This window comes from Nelumbo nucifera, chromosome 1 (assembly GCF_055504915.1).
Source record: "Nelumbo nucifera cultivar China Antique chromosome 1, China Antique-T2T, whole genome shotgun sequence".
Classification (NCBI taxonomy): Eukaryota; Viridiplantae; Streptophyta; class Magnoliopsida; order Proteales; family Nelumbonaceae; genus Nelumbo; species Nelumbo nucifera.
This window is the reverse complement of record NC_142649.1, coordinates 97,946,239-97,973,019: the sequence shown is the minus strand read 5'-3', so window position 1 is coordinate 97,973,019 and position 26,781 is coordinate 97,946,239. Positions and strand designations below refer to the sequence as shown.

Genomic DNA, 26,781 nt, shown 5'->3' with positions numbered 1-26,781 from the left:
AATTCTTGATGTAATCTTAGAAAGATAAAGGGATTGAGTTCACTAGATAAAGAGATAAGAGTAGGATTAGACTAGGACTTTCTATTCTTGCAAGATAAACTTCAAGAGGAAGCAGGAGACCACCCCCTCCCCTTTAAGCTATATAAAGGGGGGGGGGGGGGGACCAGCTTTAGGCATCACTCAATCTCTGGATTGAATCAAGAAGCAAATGAACAATCAATCAAGAAAGGAGAAAACAAATCAAGAAACTTGGGGAAGGTGATCAAGAATTCAAGAAACCTCAAGAAGAAGGTGGTGGCAAGAAGAGGAGATCTCAACACCATGGGCGAATTCAAGAGTTCTTTATTTCCCTTTGTTTTCTTTAATTCTTTTATCATGAACTGATTTGTCTCTTGCTAGGGCTGTGGAAAGCCTAACCAGGTTAATGAATATATATTTTTATCTTTATGATTTATCCAAGATTGTGATTTCCATATAGTCTATGAATTATTGTGCTTAATGCAATTAAGAGCTTGACCACCTCTTAATTGATTTGGGTTATGTGAATGAATCGAGAGAGGAATTCACATAATCGACTGAATAGTTCATTGTGTGAATTGAATGGTATATAGAGATATATATACATGATTCATCTGAATTTAATGGTTTTCTTTGGATTTAATGCACTTCCATCTTGAAAGCTCTCCTCGAGAGATCGAAGGGTTACCTGATGGGCGTAGTTTTAGTATATCTCAAGAGAGAATATTAAATAAAGTTGGAAAGACCTCAGCTTATGGGAATGACAAGTAATCTTGGTTAGGTGGACCAAAAGCCCTAGCGATTTCATCCATTGCATATTCGGTTAGTGATCACCCTTGCTTCTATTTTCTTTTTCTAGTTTTTATTTTCAGTAGTTCTTGCTCAAATCTGAATTTTGATTGTCCACATAATTAGGGAAGACTGTGGTTCTAATACTTATTTTGTTAAATCCCCGTGGGAACGATATTTTTATACTACTTGATAACTAGTACACTTGCTAGGGTTATATTTATAGCTATCAACATTGAGGATTGTACGAGCTGAAGAATGTGATTGAGTCCCTCATCTGCCGCAGACACTTACAAGATTATGTTGAGGGCGACGCCCAAGCACCATTTTTGCAACAGCCACAAGCCGATGCTTCCACGCAAATCCACCATACTTTCTTTGGCCGAAGCCGAGGCCTCCACACCACTTGCCAACTGACCTCGGCCACTACGGCCTCGAGAGTGGGGGGCAAGTGATGTTGGAATATCTAGCCGACTTGGAGATCTTGACACATGGCATTGATCGGATGCATCATGGCCATCCATCATCAACTACCATCAACTACTCCCAACTGCTCATCTTTTGAGGCAACTCTGCCTATAAAAGGGACTCCGATATTGAGGTAAAGACACACAGAGTTAAGCTCTAAGTTTCCTCACTTGCTTGTTTCGATCCCTCACAGCCCTTTGGCTAACATGATTATCGAAGTCCTTTCCCTTGAGGTAACTCCCAAAGCTTGTGACATCTTCTTTGTCTCAACAGGTTTGACCTATTGGCCTTGAACACCAGAAATTATGTTGTTGCCCTTGAACAGTTATTTGCTTTCAATTAATCCTTGCTTCCAAATTGGCTTAAGAAGAAACGTAGTGGTTGTTAAACATTAACCTGGCCTGATAGTGTGTAGAAGTAGACCTGTAGACACGATCAATTCAAAGACCTTGGATTTGCTGCTCATCATTCTGGGAGTAAAAGGCAATATAACCAACCATGAGTGTGGGCTTCTAAGAATTCACACATCTGCGACAAATAATATATCCCAATAGACCTGTTCATGGGCCGGGTGGCCCGACGGGCTGGCCTGGCCCGGCCCGACCCTCGGACGGGCTTGAACATGCTTATAGGCCCGCGGGCATAAATTCGGGCCAAAAAGCGCGGCCCACAATAAATTCGAGCCAGGCTCGAGTTTTGTCAAAATAGCCCGGCCCGACCCGACCTAATATTAAACTTAAAATTAGTTATGTGATTATGTCCATTTGAATAAATTTTTTGATTTAAGAATGTAAAATAGAAAAAAAATACTATCTGAATTTTTAATTCTAATTTGAATAGGGAAAATTGTTTTTTTTTTTCAATTAGGTCGGGCTTCGGGCTCGGGCTCGGGTTTCAGGCTTTTTACCAGGGCCGGACTCGGACTCAGGCCTAGTATATTTTCATTAGTGTGGAAGTCCTGCCCGAGCCCGGCCTGGCCCGGCCCGGTCCATGAACAGGTCCATATCCCAACCGTGTATTGGAAACGTCTCCCACCGACAACTTTAAAAAATGTTTTCAATGCACGTTGAGATGTACATGTGGGGCGTTTGTGGAGAGCAGATGTGATCTCGGATTTCAGGTGTATGAAATGCTGACATGTTCATTTGTGATTGAAGATGGGGTTGTAATTGGTTATATATTTTTACATACAGCGTGGTGAGCAGCAGATCTTGAATGCAATTTTAAGTATCAGAGATGCACTCAGCACTCCAGCGGGACCGCATCCACGTGCCAGCAAGAAGGAGGAAGGTGCTATGCCATCAATGGGAGCGCAACAGTCTTTCTCAGAAAATGGGCCTTGCAGATAGATATTAAAAAATGAATGAAGAGAGAATGGAGAGAATAGACTTTGGCAGCTCAAAAGAGTGGATTACTACAACGTGTCAAGGACCCTATACATAGGCTAGACACTATTTTAAAGAAAGAAAATCCAACCATCTTTATCAAAATCTTACAGGAAATGAACTCGGGCCAAAAATGGAGAGCTTTTTCTCGAGCCACAACTGTAGAGTAATAGGTGGCCCAATGGAGAATCATTATTATTTTTTTGGCCCAATGGAGCATCAGTATCTTTTTCTTGGCCCAATGGAGCATCAGAATTAACATCCCATAGAATCATAACTCGACTCTCAACTTGCAATTAAAAAGGAAAAGCCTCATTAGCTATCATTCAATCTAGCTGATGACTTTTGGTACATGACTACAAGTCTACAAGCAACCTTTTATTTAGGGATTTCACCTAAATTTCGCCAAAATTTGGAAAATTCCCGTTTCAGAAATCTAAACCTGATTTGTTTCCTGAATCTATTTTCGCTAAAAAGTTGGACTTTTTTTTTTTTAATTTTAAAATACGACAGCTGATTTATTTGATATTTAAATTTCTAATTGGTTTTAATGGTAGTTATTTTGAGCTTTTAAATACTTGAGAATTTTTGTCATGATGTGTTTATCGGAATTTCAATTTATTTTAATAAATTTCCGTTTATAAAATGCTTGGACGTGATCCATAACCGACCCAAAATAGTTGGAATTAAGGCTGAAATGCTGGGTTGAGTTTAAATGTTGAATTGAGTTGATTGCTGCACCTGGAGTAGGGTTTTCAAAAATTCCAAATCTTCTATATTTATTATTTAAGATTTACGCTAGGATATGGGCCCCCACCCAAGATGGGCTGCCAATTGAAAGACCCAGAGTACGTGTTATTCACAGGGGGAAAACGAAAATCCATCAACTCTGACTGGAACAAAATCCGGAAAGTGCACAATACACAATCACACACATTACCAAACACCACCTAGCTACAAGAGTAACAGACAGACATTGCTCCACACCTTGAAACAAAAAGCTCACGTACAACGTGAGTTTATTGTCTATGACCCACAACGTAACTATTATTCCCACAGTTGTTGTATAGCTTAGTCGCTGTTAACCCTCCTGCAGTTCTTCCTGATCTCTCCTTTGGACCTTGTCAATGGAGAGAGGTTCCCCATCTTAACCATGGATATAGCGAACTGCTCGAAGAAGAGTTGGTTGTTCTCTGCATATTCCTTCACCAGCTCCATTGAGGCTTCACTCTTCGTGAGAAGAACTTGATCAGAATTCAGTAGACCCTTTGAATCCAAAATGTTCTTGTAGTAATGGTTGTTGAATTTCGTGGGGCTAACAAAGTCCAAGAAGAAGAGGTTCTGATCGCCACCGGATCTTGGGCAGCGGGTCCTCAACTGGGCGGCGTACGACTGGTCTAGTGAGTAATCAGGTTGCCCATTGCCGGACTGGTTGTACAGCCTCTGCCTGAAACTGGTGCATCTAGCATTTCCGATGGTGTGGCTCCCTGCACCGAAATAGTATATACAGTTGTTAAACCATACCATGCATCGATCCTTGAACTACTTCTATTTGTGTCCCAGCCGAAGAACATAGAAATCTTTGAATTTACCAGAGAGAGCGACGAGATCAACGACGTTTAGTCCCTTCAACTTAAACTTAGTGAGGATAGTCTGAAATGTGTTGTTGGGAGCAGGAATGTTGTTGTTAGAGCCACTTAAGCTTGCACCTCTAGCGTCTCTTCTTCCCAAGGGAACTTCCCAGCTAGGACCACCAGCCTATATATAGATGAACACAATATTTGCAGATACAGTCATCGATCAAGTTTGGTATATATATATATTCCGGTCATTTTGAGGTTAAAACTGATCATATGGGTTCATTACCAGAACGGTAGAATCTCGAGCAGCAAGGGCCAGGATATCGGCACAAGAGACAGTGTGTGGGCATTCCTTCTCCAGTGCAGATTTTATCTCATCGATGACTTCGAAACCTCGAGCCGAGTTCCGGTTTGGATTCGAGCGCTTCTCGCTGATTATGGTCCCGCTGCTGTCCAACAGAAGAGATGCATCACAGCCCTGTAATTAATGGAAGTCGAATGCATATTCAGATTCAGTACTGAGTTAAAAGGAAGAACAGAAAGTCCAGGCCATACGTAGAGAGTAGAGAGTAGAGAGTAGGTAGACATTATACTTAACCTTAACAAAGCAGTCATGGAAATGGAGCCTCAGCAATGAAGCAGCCATTCGTAGCTCCTTAGCCACTGCTTTTGCGACAATAGACTTAACGATCTTCTGAGCTCTTGGGCACGAGTGGTCGTAGAACTGCGGGTAGAGGTCACCGCCATTGCTTTTCTGAGAGAAGCAGAGTGGAGACAAGGCAAGAAGAGAAAGAACCATGAGAATGATCTTCGAGAGAGCCATTTCTGTTTAATTTGTTTTCTGCAGGCGGGTTTTCTCGAGGTTACTTGTGATGAGAGTTGAGATGGGTTTGGGTATTTATGGAGACTTAAGGTATGAGTCTGAGTCGTCAAAAAGAAATACATAAAGAAATAAAAGAAAGAATAAACGAAAGAAAGGAGAAAGAACATAAATAAACAAAGAAAAGTATAGGATAGGAGTCGGTAGCATTTGGGGAGATTTAATATGGGTTATTTGTTGAGATGTCTTTGTTAATTTCGGTAACGTGGACTGTAGAAATTTGGATCCTTCACTACAAAATGACTAAAAGGTCCTCATCCAGAAGAAATTTTGGAAATAAATTTGGGATAATATTGGACTGTATCATGCACAGGAAACCCTAAGCGCTTTTGCTGTAGGGCTACACAAGACGAGTTCAGGTTTCCTCCTGACATGCATACACCGTAGATCCAAACCTAAAAATCACATGAAACCTAAGCACCTTATTCACACATAGGATTGTACATTAATTAATTAGGGGCATACTTTTTACTATTTTTTTTCTGACTTGGTGATTGTTTAATTAATTAATCGTATATATTTATTGGTCCACACCCTCTTAGTAGGTAAGTCAAGGTTCCAATCCAAACCTAACCCAACTAGCTAGCTTGGAATGCCATTAAGTCATGAGGTTTGAACAGAATGTTCCGGTCCATTGGGGTCAGGTTTTGGGTTAAGTGGCTAGCTATTTATGGGTCAGCTGGTTTGATGAGGTTGGATGACAAGTGTTTTGATTTAGGCGAATCCATACTCAACCTGACCCATTGACCCAATCAACCCAATTTTATTGGGTTGGGTTGGGATAGGATTGAGGTTTTGATATCACAGGTTGAGCCAGGTTGGACCTCAACCCGATCCAGGTGTAAATTGTGCAGCTCAAGATATTGAGTGGATTACTTAGAGAAGAAGGGTATTTTGATAAATTTTGCTGAAGGATTAAGATAAGTTAGTAGGTTTGGATTTGTAGCACGAGGTGAGCAAATACATTAAACTAAGATGGAATGCAAATGCATATATAATATAAGTGAAGACAGCAAAGAGAGCAGAAACTAGGAATATAAATATTGTAAAGTGGGTTGCTTTGTGATTCATCGATCCTTAAACCAATACAGCTTAAATGTCACCACCACAAACCATTATAGAACTCCAAAAAGTCTTTATGTGAAGAGCAGATTGGCTGAATTTGATAGCTACTTTGCTTTACTAGCTGTGCGACCAATCATTTTTCTCCACCCCAGCCATTAATGCAAGCAAGAGATTAAGTGATTGTGGGTCATGTATTTTTTATAGCTGAGGTGGAGCAAAATGATTCGTAGAACAGCTATTAAGTTCAGAAATTTCTTCAACTAATCCTTTAATTCTCATCTAGGTGACGCGCTGTCTAAGAAAAATTGGCTAGAAGTTTCTTCAGCTAATCCTTTAATTCTCATCTAGGTGACGGGCTGTCTAAGAAAAATCGGCTCGATAGCAAATCATCCCAGAGAGTGAGATGTGAAAAAAAATTCAATGGATCCCACCAAAATCTTCATAATCATAAATTAACCTCAAAAAATGGTCGAATTGTTTCTTTGAGAAAGATCTTGAACACTGGTACGTACATGCATAAATCCAATGTTTTAAAAAATGACCCAGAATTAGAATCATTCTGACCATCGGTTTTTGAATCGACAGTTTGATCATCTGATTTGAATGGATAGTCCATTCTGAAAAAAAATTAAAAAAATAATTAAAATAAAACACGGTAAAAAATCGTTGAATGGATCGAATGAATCGATGATTTAACCACTCGAATCAATAGATCATTGACTAATTTAACGGTTTTTAGCCAGAAACTAAATTTGGAATAACAGAATCGGCTGCCTAAATGATTCTCAGGTTGAATGGTCCGACCGTCTAAGCCAACGGTGGTTCAGAAACCATGCATAAATCTACAAATGAATGTGTTTCTCCATTGCTCAATTGATGAGCTAGCTCCTTCTTCATGATCATTTCTTTTGGATCTCTTTTGAGAAACAGTTGAATGTGCATGGTTGATTTTGACACCATTTTGTGTAACATATGTACTGTATTAGCAAGGTTGATACTTGATAGATAATCATCGATTAATTCCACATATACACATTAGTTTTCTAATGTATTCATAATAACGGTCTGTTTGGTTGAACATGATTGAATTATAATTCCCATTTTCGGAAGAATGGCATTCTTGAATAGTCATTCTGGCCTCGTTTACGGGAATGGGAATTTCATTCCAGCCGACCAAAAATTACGCTTAATATCTTATAAAATCTGGTTTCGTTTCCCATATGAATTAAACAGGCAAAAAATAAATAATTGATATACACTTAGTGGCCGGGTGTACTTTTTTTGGATTTTGAGAGGGGGAAAGTAAGTTAATGGGTTTTTGATTCCCATTACTAATAAGTTCATGTTCTTTTTTTCTTTTTCAGATTTATGTGGGACCAGAGAAAGTTTATTTTCTTGCTCCTAGGGCTTAGTTTGGAAAGAGTACAAATGGAAATATGTACAATGTAAATACATACAAAATATAAGGTTTTGCACTCTACATATTTGCATTTGTACTCCTTCCAAACTCAGCCTAGGTGGGTAAATAATTTTTCCACCTGGGGGGAAAGTTGGCAACACTTGAATTAATGGGACAGAAATACCCATTTTAATAATAGATTTTTATGGTTAAAATGGTCATTTCTTTATTTACATGGGAAATAAAAGAACATGAGTAAATGCACTTACGTGGATAATTCTTTCCTAGGAAACACTTATTGTAAGGCTATGTTTGGTTTGAAAGAAAAGGTAGGGAAAGGAAGGGAAAGACAGGAAAACCAATATAAAGTTTGTAAAGATTTCCCTACCTTTCTCTTCCTTTTCCTACATTTTCCTTCAAACCATACATGGCCTAACCTTTGTTGATACCTTTTAACACATAGTTATCTGACCCATACTTTGAACAAAAAGAACTTGACTGTATGTGAGACGAATCATATGTAACCTAACAAGATCCCAATGTCACCAGCCTCCTTAGCTTCCTAAGCCGATTTAAACATCTAATACACACAAGAACCAGTAGCTAGCTAATCCGGTTTCCAAGACAATTCGTACTGGTTGAACCAATCTGGCTTGACCGGATCCCACCATGGTTACCTCTCCTGAACTGAACTATGTTCTGTTCTGGTTGACTAATACAGTTATTTGACTCATAAAAAAACCCAATTGTTCGGGTTTCTATAATCTTAGTTCCACCCTAGGGGTGGACTGAACTAACTAAACCATTATAATATAAAGGGCATGCATGTGTCAGAATCTAACGGCACGTGCTATGTACATGTACAAATAATGGTAAAAAGGTAAAAAGATAAAAAAGTTTAACTTTTAATATAATTTTTTTTACTGTAATTCTTCAGATGTCTTAACCAAGTGATAAAAGTTTAAAGGTTGAGCACATTATATAATAAAGCTAAAGATAAAGATGATTAGGTTTGTCTATTTTGTGGCTTTAATTCATAAAAATGTAGGAATATTAGTGATATGCTAGGGCATGATTTTGGGCTTAGAATTTTCTTTTTCTCTTTTAATGGAGTTGGAGAGCTGCTCGCCTGCTCCCCTGCTTTGTCAAATATCAAATATTAAAAAAAGAATTCTCATATCCAATGTCTGAGCACATTACTTACGTTGTCCTTCTGACTTTCTACTGCGTGGCCCTTGAATCCTTCTGTAGAATTTACACGTGGCATCATCAAACAGATCATTCATTTGAAAATTCTTATTACCGTCCACGTGGCAAAATTAGTAACAAGTTGAAGATTAGATTTTTATATGGGGTCAACATGAGATGGGATGGAACAAATTTCATTATTATTATTTTTTAATTTGGAAATTCCTTTATACTTTTTGGGAGAGTATGAAACTCGTAATTAAGTAAAGGTGGCCCATGCAAGTGGTCAGACCAGATGAACCCGGAATGTTAAACCATTGAACCAGGTTCAATGACTAAATATTCAGCCAAACGATGTCATCTCCGCATTGATTTGGTCCCAAATAATTATCACCAAGGAGCAGATACCTACTAGACATATACATTCATGGTTGGATACTTGGATACGTAGATCCATTTCGAACCAGTTGAAAATTTCAGCTTATCTGAACTCCAATTTTGTTTGTTAAAATGTTGATTAAATATCATAATTTGAGAATTAAATGATGTTTGGTTAATTTCTTCTCTAAGAATCATTATTTGAAGAATGAACGAGTTCTGAGTCAAAAAATGAATTTTATAAGCTGAATTTTTCAATTTCATCAGTTAATCAGCCCTCAGAATGAGCTCTGAGCTAGCCCAGAAAAAAAGAACTAGGTTCGACAATTTTCATAAATCCAAACTAAAAAATTCATTAGAATGAATTCTCTGAAAGCATGTCAAACGCAGCCTTAGTCAGCAGGATCAATTTAATTAGTAATGAATCTCACATTGATTCAGAAATTGATCCTTGAACAAACTCTTGTTACGTCTCAATTCTCAAGTTAGGTCTTCAGCTTTGAGAGACTAATTACACAATTTATGTTGTCTGAACTTGGTTAACCAACCCACTTGGCTGTGTTTGGTACGATGGTAGTTTTCTCAGGAGTGGTTTGTAATTGATCTACACATCGAAAATCAGGAGAGTTGTTGGGTTGTGTATATAACCCAAAGCACATTTGTTTATTGTTACTTATTCCTATTAGGTGCCATCAAGTGCTATATAGGATATGAAGCTAAAAATGCATTTTCAGTTGAGTTCACGTCAGCCCCCCACAAGGGGGGCGCTCCACAACGTCCCCCACAGAACATCCCAAATGTATATTAGGAACATCTCCCGATAATGCCTCATCATTTCTTGTATTATTACTGAAAAATGTTTCCAATACACAGCTGGAATATGCTGTAGGACATTGTGGGGTGCCCCCTTGTGGGGGCTGATGTAAACTCTTTTTAATTGAGATTACCAAGACATAACAACCAAGGCACAAATACAATTGCTTTGCTTAAAACAACCCAACCAAACGAGAAATATTTAAGGTTGAAATGCATATATGGTGCTGATGTTGAATACAAGTATAAATGACTTTCAAGAAAACAAGCTACCACAAGAGACCGGATCTGCTCCTCATGCAGGACATCTCACAACGACCTCACAGGCACATCCCACCGTGCATTGAGAATATCTTCCCTACTTATGTGTTATTACTTACGGGAGATGTTCCCAATGCATGGTGGGATGTGCCTGTGAGGTCGTTGTGAGGCATCCTGTGTGAGGAGCAGATCCCAACTGTGATAGGCCAAACATCACTAGTAACTTCTTCAATTTGACTAGCTAGAATCACTACCAAACCTGTTAAACCTGTCATGACTCAATTACCTTAATTAATATGCCTACAAAATTTATCATAATTGACTGTATTTAACACTCCATTTAATACAATTGACTCCATGCCTAACTTTATTTAACACACCACTAATAGCATTCATTGGTTCTATTAATTATCTTAACTCATAATTAACTCAATTAATTTCATTTAAGCCTATTTAAAGTCAGTCCTATGCAAAATTATTATGTTGTTAGAGGGCTTTGAACTTAAGTTGCTTACTTGAAAATAACCACTAAAATACCCCACAATATCTTATTTAATTAACATCGAATAGTAATCATATTATATCCAAAAATAAATTTCATTTGCAAATGCCCCGGTATTGAGCCACAACCAAACCATCTCTACATGTTTTTGCTTCTATAATCTCAATTATCCATTTAAAAGATTTTTTTGGATGACTAATTTCATAAGAGAATGTAATTTTTCTACTACCACATATCATCATTATTTATTAAACTTAATTTATTTTTAAATTTTGTAAGATTTTACATGATCATTAATCATTAATGAGATTTATAATATTACTTTTTAAGCTATGCATATACATGCCAATGTTTCCTTGGGATATTCTGATAGTTCGTACTTCCCATTTTATGGTAAAATTACACTTCACATAAAATCATAAACTATTAAAATACACATTTCTCTTATGTGCAGAGTTTTTCCTTTTTTTTTTTTTTTGATTCTTATGTATAGAATGGTTAGACTATGAATTATAAATAATTCATATAATTTTAAATATATTTGAATTTCTATGATATATCTACATATATCTTAACTCTTCCATTGTATCCAGAATCTTGATACATTTCTTTAAATTGCCTCTTTAATATTCTTTTCATTTTTATTGCACCTAATTTTACATCAAATAATTAAAATGTATTGCCCCTAAAAGGGATAAGTGGACTGTACAGTCCCTTTGCCTAGTCAAAATAAATAAATAAATTTTGTTAGACCCAGTTGAAGCGTTCATCACGATTGCTTCTGCCTTCTATCTCCATCTAGAATTCTTATCTTAGATTATACGAGAAATATTAGGTGGTTTAGCCTGTTAATACATACAGGATGTCTGTGTGTATGCCATGGAGTGGTTAAAGAGACTTGAAGGAGAGGACGAAAATAACAACATTTGGTTAACTGACCTACTCCACTGAGCACAGGCGGGCACATGCCTACCAGATGTAGCCAATTACCTTATCATATGGGGAGGAAGTCGAATTAAATAATAAATAACGTATAAAATGACAGATTTTATATATTTATTTGTTGTGCATACACTTGAATCCAAGCAGGAATCAATATTCAAGCGTTGGTTCAGTATTTCCCTGTAATACGTTGAATTAGAGGATTTGGTACAGAGGACAGTTGATTAATCACATGATCTCTATAAATACAAGCAAAGACCAAAGAACATCTCCATCATTAAAAGACAATACCATCTTGAGACATACAGAATGGTTTTGTTGAGAGGTTTATGCACCATAGCCTTGATTTTCCTGTCTTCCGGTCTTACTGTAGCTTCCCCGGGTTTCAATTTTAATTGGTTTAATGGTGGTGATGAAAATGGAGAAAGTGAAGAGCAGCTTGGTCTCATTCCAGAATTCTATCAATATTCATGTCCTCAAGTAAATGATATTGTCATGTCGGTGCTGGAACAAGCTATTGCTAAAGATCCCAGGATGGCTGCCTCTTTGCTTAGGCTCCATTTCCATGATTGCTTTGTACAGGTTTGGAGTAACAAAGAAAAGAAATAAACATACATACATACATACATACATATATATACGTGCATATATACATACATACACACATGTTATTAGTAAATTTCCTGTGAATTTTCTTCCTTCTTATGTGAATTTTTTCCCAGGAGTATCATTCACAACATTGTCCGTGGTTGCCTCAGTAAACATATTATGAAATTTTAATTGCTTAAGCCAGTAACCATTGTAAATCATCACCTACCATGCATGAGAGCCAATGAATGATGCATCTATCCATCTATTCATTAGCCAAAAACTTGCATCCATTTTTGCCTCTCAATTACCAATACGTGCCATGCACCAATTACCTGTATGACTGTATATAACCAAGCATGCATATGATGTCTTTCAGGGTTGTGATGCATCAATCTTGCTGGATGATAGTGAGACAATCATCAGCGAAAAGCAGTCAATTCCAAACAAGAACTCTATTAGGGGATTTGAAGTGATTGATGAAATCAAGGCTAAGCTTGAAGAGGCCTGTCCTGGGGTAGTCTCTTGTGCAGACATCCTTGCACTCGCTGCCCGGGGATCCACAGTGCTGGTAAGCAATAGGAAGGCCATCAAATAATTAATTTGGCAATTATGCATCCCAAACTGTCTAAATTCCCCGATGATATTTACAAGAAGAATTTTAGTACATGCTTTTTAGTTTCTTCTTCTTCTTCTCTCTCTCTCTATGGAGGGGGGGGGGGGATCTAAATTTGATCCATTATGGAAATCCAGAGATGGCATATTTTGAAACATGTAAAATTGAATACAGTGGCTGCTGAATTTGCTTGTAACATCTCTAGGACTAAATCTTGGTCTGCCACTCCTGATTTTCTAAGGCTTCTATATTTCCTTGGGGGCTTTGTTTTCTTCCTTCCTTATATCCTTATGTCCCTTCCAAATAAAAATTATATGTGTATTGTGGTACAGAGTGGTGGACCTTACTGGGTGCTTCCACTAGGAAGGAGGGACTCGAAGACAGCAAGTCTCAGTGGCTCAAACATTAACATTCCCCCACCAAACTCAACTCTCCAGAACCTCATATCATTCTTCAATCATCAAGGCCTGGATGAGATAGACCTTGTAGCACTCTCAGGTAAGTGAAGACTACCCGATTTTTTTTATCCTTCTTTCAGTACATATCACATTACCATTTGTAATAGAAAGGAAGAGGATGGGATGGAGATTTTTTTCTTCCTTATCCATACAAAAAGACTGGAACACCTTCTTTAAGGACTGCAATATACTGCTGACTAAAGTGAGAAACCATTTTGTATCCATAACATACATAACCACAAACCTGTGTAGAGTGTACTCATTGGGACATGATATGCAATTTCGCTTTTTTTCTAAATCAACCAAAGTCTTAATCATAGTCACTGTGGAGATAGACCAACATAACCTATTAAACAGATTCAGTTAAAATTTCATAACTTTTTTTTTTTTCTAAATACCAATACAAAGCTCACAACTTTGACATCTTTTCACATAATGGACTAAAATACCATTTGTTAGAGAAACTCCAATCTTGGACATCAATGTTCAAATCCACAATTAGGAAAATCCTCGGAATGCTCCTTTTGCATTTGCATTATTTCATTTACTTTTGCTACATATGGTGCTTTTAAAAGCCAAATGAACCAACTTTCATATACAGAAGAGTCTTCCGTGTTGCAATTTAATCAATAGATCTATTGGAATCTACCACCAAACTCTCCTTTACAAACACCTTGCTATACAATGTATATGGTTCTTTATGGCCTTGAATCAAATATGTGCATTTTGCTTTTTTTTCTATTCCTTAATGTTGTTTTTCTTGTGCAGGGAGCCATACTATTGGAGTGGCAAGATGTCTGAGCTTCAAGCAAAGGCTGTATAACCAAAATGGAAGCAACCAACCAGATGAGACCTTAGAGAGAAACTACTATAATGGTTTGACATCAGTTTGCCCTAAATCAGGGGGTGATAACAACATATCCCCATTGGATTTTGCTTCCCCTGCCATGTTTGATAACAGCTACTTCAAGTTGATCATGGGGGGGAAAGGGCTTCTTAATTCAGATGAAGTGCTTCTGTCAGAGAATAACTGGAATACCGTGCAGTTGGTTAAAAGTTATGCAGAAGATGAGGGGATCTTTTTCAACCAGTTTGCATATTCCATGGTTAAAATGGGGAACATCGGTCCTCTCACTGGTTACAATGGAGAAGTTCGGATGAACTGTCGCCGAGTTAACTGAGAAACTAGTTACCATTATTTTGACTCTATGTATTGGGCTTGGGAACTTCCTGTTCTTTTAACCTTGAATGTTGGTCAAGTGTTTCTTGTATTGTCTATGTATGAATTTTAATCCCATATTTATGCTGCTACTGGAAAGATGGGGCAACTGAGATGAGTCTTTTGTTGGTAGGTAAAAGATGTTAGTCCACCTTCAATTAGAAGATTCAAAGGAAACAGAAAAGAAGGGAAGAAACTACTTTTCTTCCTTATCTCATATATGTGTAAAACATGAAAGGAGCCTGTGGCCAATGAAGGAGATCTCTGAGGCCAGAATTTGACCAAACATGCACAAGAATCCTAGCAATCAGGTATACCTAGGTCTGTAATCGGGTCAAATTCGGATAGGGTCCAGCCACATCCAAGTCGAATCCAATTATTGGAAACTTAAATCTGAATTCTATCCAAAATCAACTAAAAGGTTTTAAAAATCTAGTTACTTTTTAATTTATGATATATACATTTATATAAATATGAAATATTGAATTTATTTGTTATAAATTTTTAGATAATTTATCAGCCATCATATATAAAAGGTAATTGGAACAGATCAAATGTGGTTAAATCCTGTCCGATCTGATTATGTAAATGGATCATCCAAGTCCAAAATAATCGGATCAGATGTCGGATTGGGTTTCAGACTTTAGGAGCCCTAGGTATACCAACTTGTCTTGGGCTGTTAAGGGAAAGAAAGACAAGGAAAAAGACTTAGAAAGGTTTCCATATGCAACCTTCATGATTTATGTGTGGTGTAACAACTGAACATATGGATATCTCCTTTGTGGGGCACATCTGATGGTGGGACATCAGCCCCACCTTACAGCTGTCTTAGGAATCTTGTCCCGACACTGATACTGTGTTTCAAGACACAAAACAAGCTGGATCTCGACCTCTCACTTAAAAAGCTACAACATAACTAGAGACAGAGATTTTAGTATGAATAACTTGTTACACAACATGCATCTCAACATTAAAAGGAAAGTTATGATGAACAATCTATAAATAGCCAAGATTGGCTAATGACTGTAGTTCACTTGCAAGTGGAGTTGTGATGTAGCTCAAGTAACTAAAAAATAAAATGGAATAAATAATCCAAAAAGGACAAGAGAAGAAAAACGAAACCAATGCAACTTTATAGACAAAGTAATTGATTATATGTAAAATATTTGGGAACTCACTTGCTCAAAAAAGGACTCTTTAACTCAAAAAGGAAGGCTCTTAGCTATAAACTATTACAAGAAAAGGTAATAATTTGGATGCCTCTTGCTCAAGGTTACATGCTTTATATAAAGAAGAATATTCTTCTTTATAGGAGCTTTTAAAGCAAAACTAGTTGTAGGAAACCCACTATCAAGAAGAAGCTGTATTCGGAGATTGGGAATTGGGTATTGAACTGGATTTTAATCTTACCTGATTTTTTAAACGCCCAAAAGGAGTCTTTTGGTTTGATTTTTTGGTCTATATTGGAGATTGTTGATGGGGGCTTTTGAAACATAATTTTTACTTTTTTGTTTTTCCTAAGAGGTGATTGTTTATCACCTGTTGCTTTGAATGGTTGTATCGTTGTTTTTTATTAATGAACTTTCTTTCTTAATTGTTCTTAAAAAAACCAAACCAGCTGTTGGAAGTTCATGAACAAACTAGCCACTGGAAATCCACCAACTAAAATAGCTATTGGAACTTGGAACTATGAACTTGGAAGAACGCTAGTGAGCTTAAATGTAGTTCTGTGTCTTTTCCTTTCAAAATGATTTATTGCTTCTTGGAGCATGATTACAAGCTGCATAAACCCAGGAAAATATGGAATGGAAATCATGTTCAAATTCAAAGGCATAACTGGATCAGGGAGGGAAAATTATCAAGGGAACTAGTAGAAGAAAAGCCTATGCCCTTGCAGCATAGGAGCATCCAATTCTGACTATAATGCATATCACCAAATCAAGGATATAATAAGGCCATGGGAACACGTAAAAGAGAAGTTTCACAATCTTCAAGACTAATAATTACTTTTAATCTTCTAATAGAATAATCATTTTAATAAGTAGTTGATTTTACTTTTACAAAAACCGTAAATTTAATATTACTGCAGCTTGAGTGATAATACAGAATAACAGTAAAAATGGAAATGCTGCCAAATGCTTGATTACAAATAACTAATTAAAAATGACTATTCTAGAACAAGGGAATTATCAGCCCTAAATAGTTAGTTTTATGGTGTGAAAATTTTGATAAGTTGAAATTGAACTATAGACAACATGAAGCTTCAATATTTGTAAGCTTTGTTTCAAATCGAACCATATTTTCTTTCATTTGTTCTTTCTTTTCCTCGAGAAGTTACCGGCTGGCGCTCCCAAGAGGCTTGATTGATGAAGGTGCTGTTAAGATCCTCTGCTGGTGTGTAGCCACCCCCACCCCCACTCACCTAATTTTTCCAGTTCAACAAAAAACCAGACAATTTTAATGACTGGAGATAGAAATAAACTAAACATACTTCAATGACTCAGCATCAGGCATGCGCTTAGCTGAATAAGATTGCCTTGTCTGCCATTAGCAAATACAAATTTTGGATCTGTAATAAGTCAGCTAATAGATGATTGAAGCAGCCAATAGTCTTTATAATTCAATTTAGTAAACAGATAACAATGTACAAGTTATTTAACATCAATATAAACCATAATAAATGTTACAAAATAAAATTGCGCACTAGATTACAATCCCACTTACAGTTTCTAGACAGGCAGATAAAATTGTCATGCCTGGCAAAGCATCAATACCATGCTGCAAATAAAAATAAACAATTGTTGGAAAAGAAAATTGCATCTCCTGAAAGAAATGAGGCAAAAAGTAAGTTATTTGGATAATGCTTGTAAACGTAACAACAAAACCTGATGTTGCACACGTGTCTTGTAAACAAAGCCTCCACAACAGAATATTGATGATATCACAATGAACCTGTGTGTGTCAGTTCAAAAAGCTTCAGATTGAAACTGCAGAAAAGTAATATTGGCCATAAAGATGTTACAACACCATAAGTATCAGCCTATGCACTACAATGGCTCCCAAACTAATGAAGGGTATTCTCTGAAGCAAATCAATCCAAAGAATGACCTCCTGTTAAAATAGTCCTCATCAACAAGTTGGTGGACCATGTAAATACTAAATAATACATTTTCTAGGCTCCAATAAACATTATGCAGCTTCCTTCTCATATAGCTTTTGTGATCTATTTATCTACAGAAATGAAATGTATAACAGACATCATTCTCATAGGTCAGCATCAGAGAGAGAAAGTTGAGTTCAACATACACACAAGAAAGCACTCCAAAAGTTGCCCATCCTCTTGTAGCTTCACCTTCTCTATCCTGCCTATATTCTGCAAAATTATTAGAAAAACACTTGAGGGAATGTCCACAAATAGCAACACTGAAATCAGAACACCAAGTCAAGACATATAAAAGTTTTTTTGGTAAATAATGATATTTTTATAAGACAATAAAAGGTATTACAATAAAAGAATTCAAACAGAGCAAAAAATAGTTCAGACTTATGATGCACCCCCTGTTTTGCAAAATAATCAGCTAACCCATTTGCTGACCTCCTTTCCCATTGGATGATAATTGTCATATCTCTAATTAACCATTTAAATATTTTCACTGATTGCCTATATTTTCAAACCACGGTTTTCGGTTCCTTCAGTCATCCTACAATTAATTTAGAGTCACTTTCAATTACCAATCTGTCATAGTTTAGGTCTCTAGCAATTTGTACTCCTTGCAAGACTGCTTGGAACTCAGCATACACCAAGCCCCCTACTCCCACAGGACCTGAAAATACAGCAAGAATGTGTCCTTTAGTATTTCTAAAAACTCCTGTACCAGCCGGCCCTGGGTTTCCAAGAACATTGCTATCAAACTTTAGCTTGATAAAACCTTCTTCAGCGGTATCCAAACAACAACTGGTTTGTCCTTCACAGTAGAATTTCTTGCTACAGCTACCCAATTTTGCCATATACCAAAGGAGAACTCTGAGAATAGGTCTAAAGATTTAGCCCAATGTGTAGCCCTATTTACTAAACATTCTCACACTGCTTCCTCATTCCTTTCTTTACCATTGAAAATTCTGTTGTTCCTCTCTTCCCAATACCATCCAAATCATGGCAGCCTGAGCACATCTCAACATATACAGTAAGTATAAAGGGGATCAACTTGGGCAGGCCTAATCCAAACCTGGCCCAGCCAAAGTCCAGCTTTTGCACTAGTTAGGCTTGGATTTTAGGGGTCTAAGGTATCCCAACGTCCAGTTTTGGGATGAAACCTAGGGTACCTATTGAGCTGTGGTGTTTGGGCCTTCTTTTATTTTTGTAGAGAAGATGGGCCGAATGGCCCATAGGCTGTTATTCTATGTTATATTTATGTTATTCTCTGTAATGGGCCTTGTTCTGGGCCCATATTCTTCTATGCTGTGTTTTTTGTAATTTCTTGCCCAACCAAGGGCCTCTCTTGTAATTATTCAAGAATTAACTTAATAAAATTGTATTAGTGTGTTAGATGGAGAGTTGATTCGAAACTCTCATCCTCTAACACTCCTTGTCGCCAGCTCTCTCTCTCTTATCTTCTCCAATCTTCTCACTTGTTTGGTTTTCTGGTTTTCATCTAATCTTACACAGTCCCATACTTCAAAGGGTTGTTTTCAACTTGGTATCAGAGTAGGCCTGAGCTTGGCATGGCTCTCATTTGGGTATAGTCCAGCTGACTGCATGAGGGTGATGTAGGGCTGGAAGTTTAGACTCATTCGCCTGATTCTTGGAGGTCATTGGAGGGTGCCCAAGGCTCTATTCGCTTGGAGAATAGTTTGGTGATCAGGAAGAATCAGAGAGGACAACTGTTCGGCCTGATTTGAAGCTCAAATCAGAGATTTATACAACTGTAAGTTGCTTCAGTTATTACTGGGTTGTTTTTCTGATTTGGGGAGACTGTTAAAGTGCTCGAAACCCCTCTAAATCTGCTCTGCTGTTTGGCTGTTGTTGCCTGATTTAACTCAGAGATTTCTGGGTTAGTTTCTCATCTTGTTGGACTGCCAAGTGGCCGAAACTTGTTTGGACTCAGTGGTACAAGTTTCTACTTCAGTTCAGTTGCTTCTTGGACCTATACGGACTGCTCTTGAAGTGGTTTTTACTAGTTAACAGTGGGGTGTTCACTACTGCATATATAGTGTTTGTAAAAAGGCCTCTTAAGTACTGTGGTCTGTGTTTTTTGCTCTCTTAAGGGCACTTATTGTTGGGAACCTAGAATCCCTAACTAGAAAGGGACTCCAATCGGGTATATAGTGTTTGAAGGTCTGCTGGTTGTCTCCTGAAGGCTGAATCAGGCCTTCTTCTTCTTGAAAGAGCTGCCACCGAACTTGATTCTCATGGTTGTCAGGTCTGAACTGGCCTTGTGGGTGGCTGTGTTTGTTGCTGATTTAACTCAATCTGAGTTCATCAACAATCAGTACACTAGTGGAAGCTTACCAAAACCTTAATTGACGCCTTTACATGATGGACTTCTCAGATGTTGAGAGTAAGAGTGTTGCTGAATATGGACATGCTTTGGGAACCCTAGCTGATTCTTTGTTGACTGTAACCACAGTTAAACTGGATGGAACCAACTACTTGGCATGGTCACAATCTGTGAAAATTCATATTTGTAGTAGAGGAAAGTGGGGGTTTATCTCCGGGAGCAAGAAGGCTCCCCCAGTGGATGATCCCTCTTATGAGAAATGGATGCAAGAGAACTACACCGTTATTGGGTGGCTCGTGAATTCAATGCAGCCACAGATTAGTCAACACTATCTCTGATGAACTCAACTAAGGAAATTTGGGACAGTGTTGCAAAAACCTACTCCCAGAAACCAAATGCAGCCACGGGTATAGATGCTGAAGTTGAGTGTGCCTGTGCACAGTTGGCGGCCATGAAAGTTGAGTATGAAAAGTTTGGGAAGATGATCAGTCATCTCGAAGGTGTAACTTCATCATCCAACCCTTCAGGAAGTTCAGCCACCTCTGCATTTGCTCACTCAGGTATAAGAGCTTCTGCTAACCATGCAACCACCTCAGGTAATCCTAAGACCCTTTGGATCATAGACTCAGGTGCTTCTGATCACATGACCAACCTTTCCACTTTGTTTGTTTCATATGATTTACTTCTTGGTCATGACAAAATCACTTTAGCCGATGGCTCTATTGCCTCTATTTTTGGCAAGGAAACTGTCAAAGCTACAGACTCCTTACTTCTATCTTCCATTCTTCATGTACCTAGATTAAATACCAATTTGTTATCTATAAGTAGCTTAACCAAGTCATTAAATTGTTGTGTAACCTTCTTTCCTTCCCACTGTGTTTTTCAGGATCTGGAGTCTCGGAAGGTGATTGGGAGTGGCCATGAAGTGAATGGAATATACTTGCTCGACACTCCTGGACAATGCCTTTATCATCCTAAGAATGCTGCTTTTGGTTCTACCTCTTCCGAGTCTGTCAGTCGAATTATGTTGAGTCATTGTCGTTTGGGTCATTTACCTTTTTCTGCTTTAAGTCATCTATTCCCTGAATTGTTTAAGGGAATCAGTGTGTCCAGTCTTAATTGTGAATCGTGTTAGTTATCAAAGCATTGCGGAAACAATTACCCTTTGAGCAATAAAATATCTTCTTTTCCTTTTAATGTTGTGCACTCTGATGTGTGGGGGCCTTACCACTTATCTTCTATGGGGGGCTACAGATACTTCATCCTGTTTATTGATGATTTTTCCCGATTTACTTGGATATTCCTAATGAAATCTCGTGATGAAGTTCCAAGACTTGTGAGGCAATTTCATGAATTTGTTTTGACTCAATTTGATACCAGGATTAAGATTTTTAGATCTGACAATGCAAAAGAGTATTTTGAGAAGAGCTTATCCTTGTATCTCTCTGACATGGGGGTTATTCATCAAAGCTCCTATGTTAGAACCCCTGAACAGAATGGAGTTGCTGAAAGAAAAAATAGGTATATTTTTGAAGTTGCAAGGAGCCTTTTGTTTGCCTCACATGTTCCCACAAGATTTTGGGGTGATGCTGTTCTCACTACTACCTATCTCATAAACCGTATGCCATCCAGGGTTTAGGGTTTAAATCCCCTTCAGTCTTCTTCATCCAGACAAGGATCTCTTCCCTATTCCTCTTCGTGTTTGGTTGCACCTGTTATGTACACATTCCAAGTGCCCAGAGATGTAAGTTTGAACCAAAAGCCCACAAGTGTATCTTCCTTGGTTATTCCCCCACACAAAAGGGTTACTGTTGTTTTGATCCAAAGACTGGCACTTGATATGTCTCAATGGATGTTACCTTTGATGAACTTTCTCCTTTTTATGGTTCCTCTCAGGAAGGACATTGTTCACAGGGGGAGAGTTTGTCACAAGTGTTTGCTCCTCCTCTCCCTGTCCCAGTTGAGTCTCTTGATGAGCCTGTGTTCTCACCAAATGAATCAAGGGAGGATCAATCACTGCATTCTCCTTGTCCTAGTGCTCCTATCTCTTTACCTCCTCGTCCTACCCACAATCCCAAGGTGTATCAAAGGCAAAGATCCAGGAATGAGCAGGTTGTTTCCCTTACAACAAGTGAGCCTCATGCACTACCAATCACAGATGAGACAACAGGTGCTGTTTCAACCTCTTTGGAACCATCTTTCCCTGATCTTGATGTTCACATTGCTATTAGGGAAGGAAAACGGAAGTGCACTGCACATTGCATTTCCAAATACCTTTCTTATGGTCTGCTTTCTCCTTCATACTTTGCCTATCTCACTTCAGTTGCTTCTAATCCTATTCCTAGGTCTGTGTCAGAAGCTCTTGAGATTCCAGAATGGAGAGATGCCATGAAATCTGAAATGGATGCCCTACACAAGAATGATACTTGGGAAGTGGTGGATTTGCCTGAAGGGAAGGATCCGGTTGGTTGCAAGTGGGTCTTTACCATTAAATACCAGGCTGATGGGACTATTGAGAGGTACAAGGCTAGACTGGTTGCAAAAGGCTACACACAGACATATGGGATTGATTATCTGGAGACCTTTGCACCTATTGCTAAGATGACATCTGTGAGAGTTCTCTTATCTCTGGCAGCTCACTTTGACTGGCCCCTCTATCAGTTGGATGTAAAGAATGCATTTCTGAATGGTGACTTACATGAGGAGGTTTATATGTCTCTCCCTCCAGGAATGTATGGAAGTGATATGCAAGGAAAGGTATGCAAATTGAAGAAATCCCTTTATGGCCTCAAACAGTCTCCTAGAGCATGGTTTGAGAGATTTAGAGCAGCACTTGTTAAATTCGGCTATGCTCAGACACAGTCTGATCATACTCTTTTTGTGAAGAGAAGTGGATCTCTAACAGTATATCTTATTGTGTACGTTGATGACATTATTGTGACTGGTAATGATGCCTCAGGAATTCGTGCCCTTAAGTCTTTCCTTCGTACAAAATTTGAGATTAAGGACCTGGGGGAGTTGAGATACTTCCTTGGCATAGAAGTTGCTAGATCCAAGGATGGGATTCTTATCTCCCAAAGGAAGTATTTCCTTGACTTGCTCTCTGAAACAGGGAAGATGGGTTTTAGACTAGCTGCAACTCCTATTGATATGACTCACAAACTTTCTGCTTTAGATGGAACATTTTTGGAAGACAAAGGGGTCTTTCAGAGACTTCTTTGGAAACTCCTGTACCTTTGCATGACTCGGCCAGATATTGCATATGTTGTCAGTTGTATTAGTCAGTTCATGCATGCTCCCCGAGATACTCATATGGCAGCTACAGAACGAATTGTGTTATTTGAAAGGCTCTCCAGGAAAAGGAATTTTGTTTACCAAGCATGGCCATCTGAAACTTGAAGCCTATACTGATGCTGGTTGGGCTGGAAATATTGATGACAGAAGATCTACTTCAGGGTATTGCAGTCTGGTGGCTGGTAATGTTGTCTCTTGGAGGAGCAAGAAACAATCAGTTGTGGCCCGACCCTTAGCAGAAGCAGAATATAGGGCCATGGAACATGGAGTCTCTGAACTGTTGTGGCTAGGGTCATTGATGGAAGAATTTGGGATTGATCATGACAAGCCAATGATGTTGTACTGTGATAATTAGGCCGCCATCAACATTGCCCACAACCCGGTACAACATGATAGAACTAAGCATATTGAGGTTGATAGACACTTTATTCGAGAAAGAGTCTCTTCAAGTGAAGTGTGTCTTCCATTCATCACTTCTGAAGGACAATTGGCAGATTTTCTCACCAAGGGCATTCCCAAGGCAAGACTTCTGCATGACACTGGCTAGCTGGGCATGATTAACATCTATGCTCAACTTGAGGGGGAGTGTAGAGAAGATGGGCCGAATGGCCCATAGGCTGTTATTCTATGTTATATTTATGCTCTTCTCTGTAATGGGCCTTATTCTGAGCCCATACTCTTCTATGCTGTATTTTTTGTAATTTCTTGCCCAACCAAGGGCCTCTCTTGTAATTATTCAAGAATTAACTTAATAAAATTGTATTAGTGTGTTAGAGGGAGAGTTAGTTCGAAACTCTCATCCTCTAACACTCCTTGTCGCCAGCTCTCTCTCTCTTATCTTCTCCAATCTTCTCATTTGTTTGGTTGTCTGGTTTTCATCTAATCTTACACAGTCCCATACTTCAAAGGGCTGTTTTCAACTATTTTGTTGCTAGTGGGCTTGAGTTGTAATGGGCCTACTAGCTCTCTTAGTTATTTATTCGTTGCAGCCGCCCTATTAGGGGCAACATCATAGTTTCCAAAGCGCCAAAGCAAGGCTAGGCGAAGTGTGTTGATTAGACAAAATTTAAGTTCTTCCTTTACTTATTGGTTCAGATTTTGAAGTCATTGAGGGTTCAATACAGCAGTTAACAATGTTTGTGTTGATTAAACCCTAACAAATAAGAAAATAATAAAAAGAAATTAATTTATAAACACAAAAAATGAATATTTTTCTTTAATAATGTCTATTTTATAATTATAATCTCAAAAAAATAACAATATAAAAGTATTTTATTACACAGTATGCAAAACTGATTGGCGACTGGGCGAGGCGAGCCTCCGAGGGCGCCTTGTCATTTAGGCGTCGCCTTGACAACTATGGGCAACATTGTAATTCTGTACACTTAAATTTTTGTCAAATAAAAGTAATTAAGGGGGCTGGGAGATCGATTAGATTCTGTAATCACTAAAACCCTTCTTTCTTCCTTCTTCCTTCTTGCTTCTATTCTGAACTTTTCTCTCTTGTTTACTGCCATTAAATTTTAGTTAATCACTGTATTTTTCAAGTCTGTCTTACTTGTTAACCTGACCTGATATTTCCTATGCTGTGGGTGGGATTAGTCAGTTTATGCATGCTCCTAGAGACACTCATTTAGTAGCCACTCAAAGGGTTTTTTTGCTACTTAAAGAGAACTCTAGGAAAGAGATTTGTTTTGCTAATCATTGACATTGAAAGACAGAGGTTTATACAGGTGTTGATTGGGCAGGTTGTGTTGATAAAAAGTTTACATCTGGATATTGTATTATTGTGGTTGGTAATCTAGTCTCTAAAAGGAGTAAGAAATAGCCAGTAGCAGCAAGGTCCTCAACAGAAGCAAAGTACAAGGCAATGACCCATGGAGTGTAGAACTATTGTGGCTGAGATCATCCTTGGAGAGTTAGGTGTTGTTCATGAAACCAATGATGCTATATTGTGATTACCAGACCATCATCAATATAGCTCATAATCCAATTCAGCATGACAAAACAAAAAATATTGAAGTGAATAGACACTTCATAAGAGAGAGTGGATTTTGGGGAAGTGTGTCTTCCATTTGTTTCTTCAGAAAAACAACTAGCCAATGTCTTTTACAAAAGGGGTTACCTGACACAAATTGAGACTGTATGTAAGCAAGCTGAGCATGATTGCCATCTATGCACAGCTTGAGAAATGTTGAGTAATCGTGTTTGAGCCTTTCTACTTTTATTTTATTGTTCGTGGGCTTGAGTTGTAATGGTCCTACTAGATCTCTTAGTTATTTATTCATTGCAATGTCCCATTAGGGGCAAGATTGTAAATTCTGTGCATTTAAAATTTTATCTAATAAAAGTGATTAAGGGGGCTTGGAGATCTATTAGATTATCTAATCATCCGAACCCTTCTTTCTTCTTTCTTGCTTCTTGCATCTATTCTGATTATATTCTCTAATCAGGAAGGTTTGGAAAGAAAAACCCAATATCTTTTATTTTTTCCTTAAGTTGGATTGTATAGCCAAAAGAAAATAGATTAGAAAGGTTTGGAAAGGAGCAGCTGAGCACACATTAAGCTGTATCAGGGATCAGCTCAGGTTGCACTTGTCCAATGCTGTTTTTACCCCAACTGAACTAGGCCTTGGAGTGGACACCAGCTATAATGTCAGGCCTTTCTCGGTCCTAAAACCACCCAGGCCCAGCCAAGTTGCAGCCAAAACAGAGAAGGGTTAGAATAAAAGAATTGCAAAACTACTCTTTTATATTCTTGTTAATTTGTAACTTATCAGGGTTTTTATTTAGAGTAAGAAAATAGCAAGCACAGAAAAAAGTAATAGACAGTACATCTTAACCATCCCCAATACAGTAAATCAAGAGCCAGCCTGTCATGCAACTCTCTGCAAATACAAATACAAGCTCAAACAAAAGAGTTCAATCCCTGGGTGGTTTACTCCTAATGCAAGGTGTTAATATTGCTGTCAATGATCTTGATTATGTTGGTCCATCAACCTCTTTTTGATTCTATCAGTCAACCTCTTAGTTTTATTTTATTTTTTCAATAAGCCCCAAAACTATCCAATTCATGCAAATACATAAAAAATATGTTGCTAAGGTAAGCTTATAGGAAAATATTTTTTATAGTAAATCTTATCAGAAATCTATAAAATAATAAAATTTAAAAAAGAAATATAATTAAAAAAAGGGACCTTAAACAGATTTGGTTGAGAATTGTAACTGGGAAAATTATTCCCAACAAGAGTAGGACTTGATCTCAAAAATCAATAATGGAGTTTTTTTATTTTTATCAAGGAAGTCAAATGGAAACTGGAAAGTTTTGGGGTTATGGTGTTTCGGAGGAGTTCATGGATGAATTAACCTTGGGGGCCATTGCTTGGTGAGAAGGACAAGCACGAGAACATGGTTTGTGTCTGAGAGAAGCCATTTGTTGC

At 38.0% G+C, this 26,781-nt stretch overlaps 3 protein-coding genes across 6 annotated transcripts in view; 1 reads left to right on the top strand and 2 right to left on the bottom strand.

Moving 5' to 3' along the window:
* Window positions 1-3,412: 3,412 nt before the first annotated feature.
* Window positions 3,413-5,206, bottom strand: LOC104610566 (peroxidase 72-like). The gene is made up of 4 exons (XM_010277246.2): window positions 4,839-5,206; window positions 4,527-4,718; window positions 4,253-4,418; window positions 3,413-4,147 (listed from the first exon to the last, which is right to left on the bottom strand). Exons 1-4 carry the CDS (start codon window positions 5,061-5,063, stop codon window positions 3,732-3,734), a joined length of 999 nt encoding a protein of 332 aa, XP_010275548.1. The 5' UTR covers window positions 5,064-5,206; the 3' UTR covers window positions 3,413-3,731.
* A 6,635-nt stretch (window positions 5,207-11,841) lies between these two features.
* On the top strand, window positions 11,842-14,656 carry LOC104610567 (peroxidase 9). The gene is made up of 4 exons (XM_010277247.2): window positions 11,842-12,250; window positions 12,636-12,827; window positions 13,205-13,370; window positions 14,099-14,656. The coding sequence occupies exons 1-4, from the start codon at window positions 11,978-11,980 to the stop codon at window positions 14,509-14,511; spliced, it is 1,044 nt and encodes a 347-aa protein (XP_010275549.1). The 5' UTR covers window positions 11,842-11,977; the 3' UTR covers window positions 14,512-14,656.
* A 1,898-nt stretch (window positions 14,657-16,554) lies between these two features.
* The window catches only part of LOC104610568 (G-protein coupled receptor), a 61,246-nt gene continuing 51,019 nt past the window's right edge, over window positions 16,555-26,781 (bottom strand). For 3 of the 4 annotated variants that reach the window (XM_010277248.3, XM_010277249.3, XM_088889627.1), the window contains 4 exons: window positions 17,856-17,922; window positions 17,435-17,501; window positions 17,274-17,327; window positions 16,555-16,971 (listed from right to left, as the gene is read on the bottom strand). In XM_010277248.3, coding sequence (XP_010275550.1) covers window positions 16,834-16,971; window positions 17,274-17,327; window positions 17,435-17,501; window positions 17,856-17,922 — 326 coding nt within the window. In that variant the 3' untranslated portion in view covers window positions 16,555-16,833. Of the gene's footprint in view, window positions 17,119-17,273; window positions 17,328-17,434; window positions 17,502-17,855; window positions 17,923-26,781 lie in introns of all 4 variants that reach the window. The other variant, XM_010277250.3, reaches the window with a different exon arrangement.

What these genes read in the sequence shown, in the direction of transcription:
- LOC104610566 (XM_010277246.2), bottom strand. Translation starts at nt 5,063, where the DNA reads ATGGCTCTCTCGAAGATCATTCTCATGGTTCTTTCTCTTCTTGCCTTG. An exon ending in TCCATGACTGCTTTGTTAAG is followed by an intron (nt 4,719 to 4,838) that starts GTTAAGTATAAT and finishes CATTAATTACAG; the next exon opens with GGCTGTGATGCATCTCTTCT. An exon ending in CTCGAGATTCTACCGTTCTG is followed by an intron (nt 4,419 to 4,526) that starts GTAATGAACCCA and finishes ATCTATATATAG; the next exon opens with GCTGGTGGTCCTAGCTGGGA.
- LOC104610567 (XM_010277247.2), top strand. Translation starts at nt 11,978, where the DNA reads ATGGTTTTGTTGAGAGGTTTATGCACCATAGCCTTGATTTTCCTGTCT. An exon ending in TCCATGATTGCTTTGTACAG is followed by an intron (nt 12,251 to 12,635) that starts GTTTGGAGTAAC and finishes GATGTCTTTCAG; the next exon opens with GGTTGTGATGCATCAATCTT. An exon ending in AGACCTTGTAGCACTCTCAG is followed by an intron (nt 13,371 to 14,098) that starts GTAAGTGAAGAC and finishes TTTCTTGTGCAG; the next exon opens with GGAGCCATACTATTGGAGTG.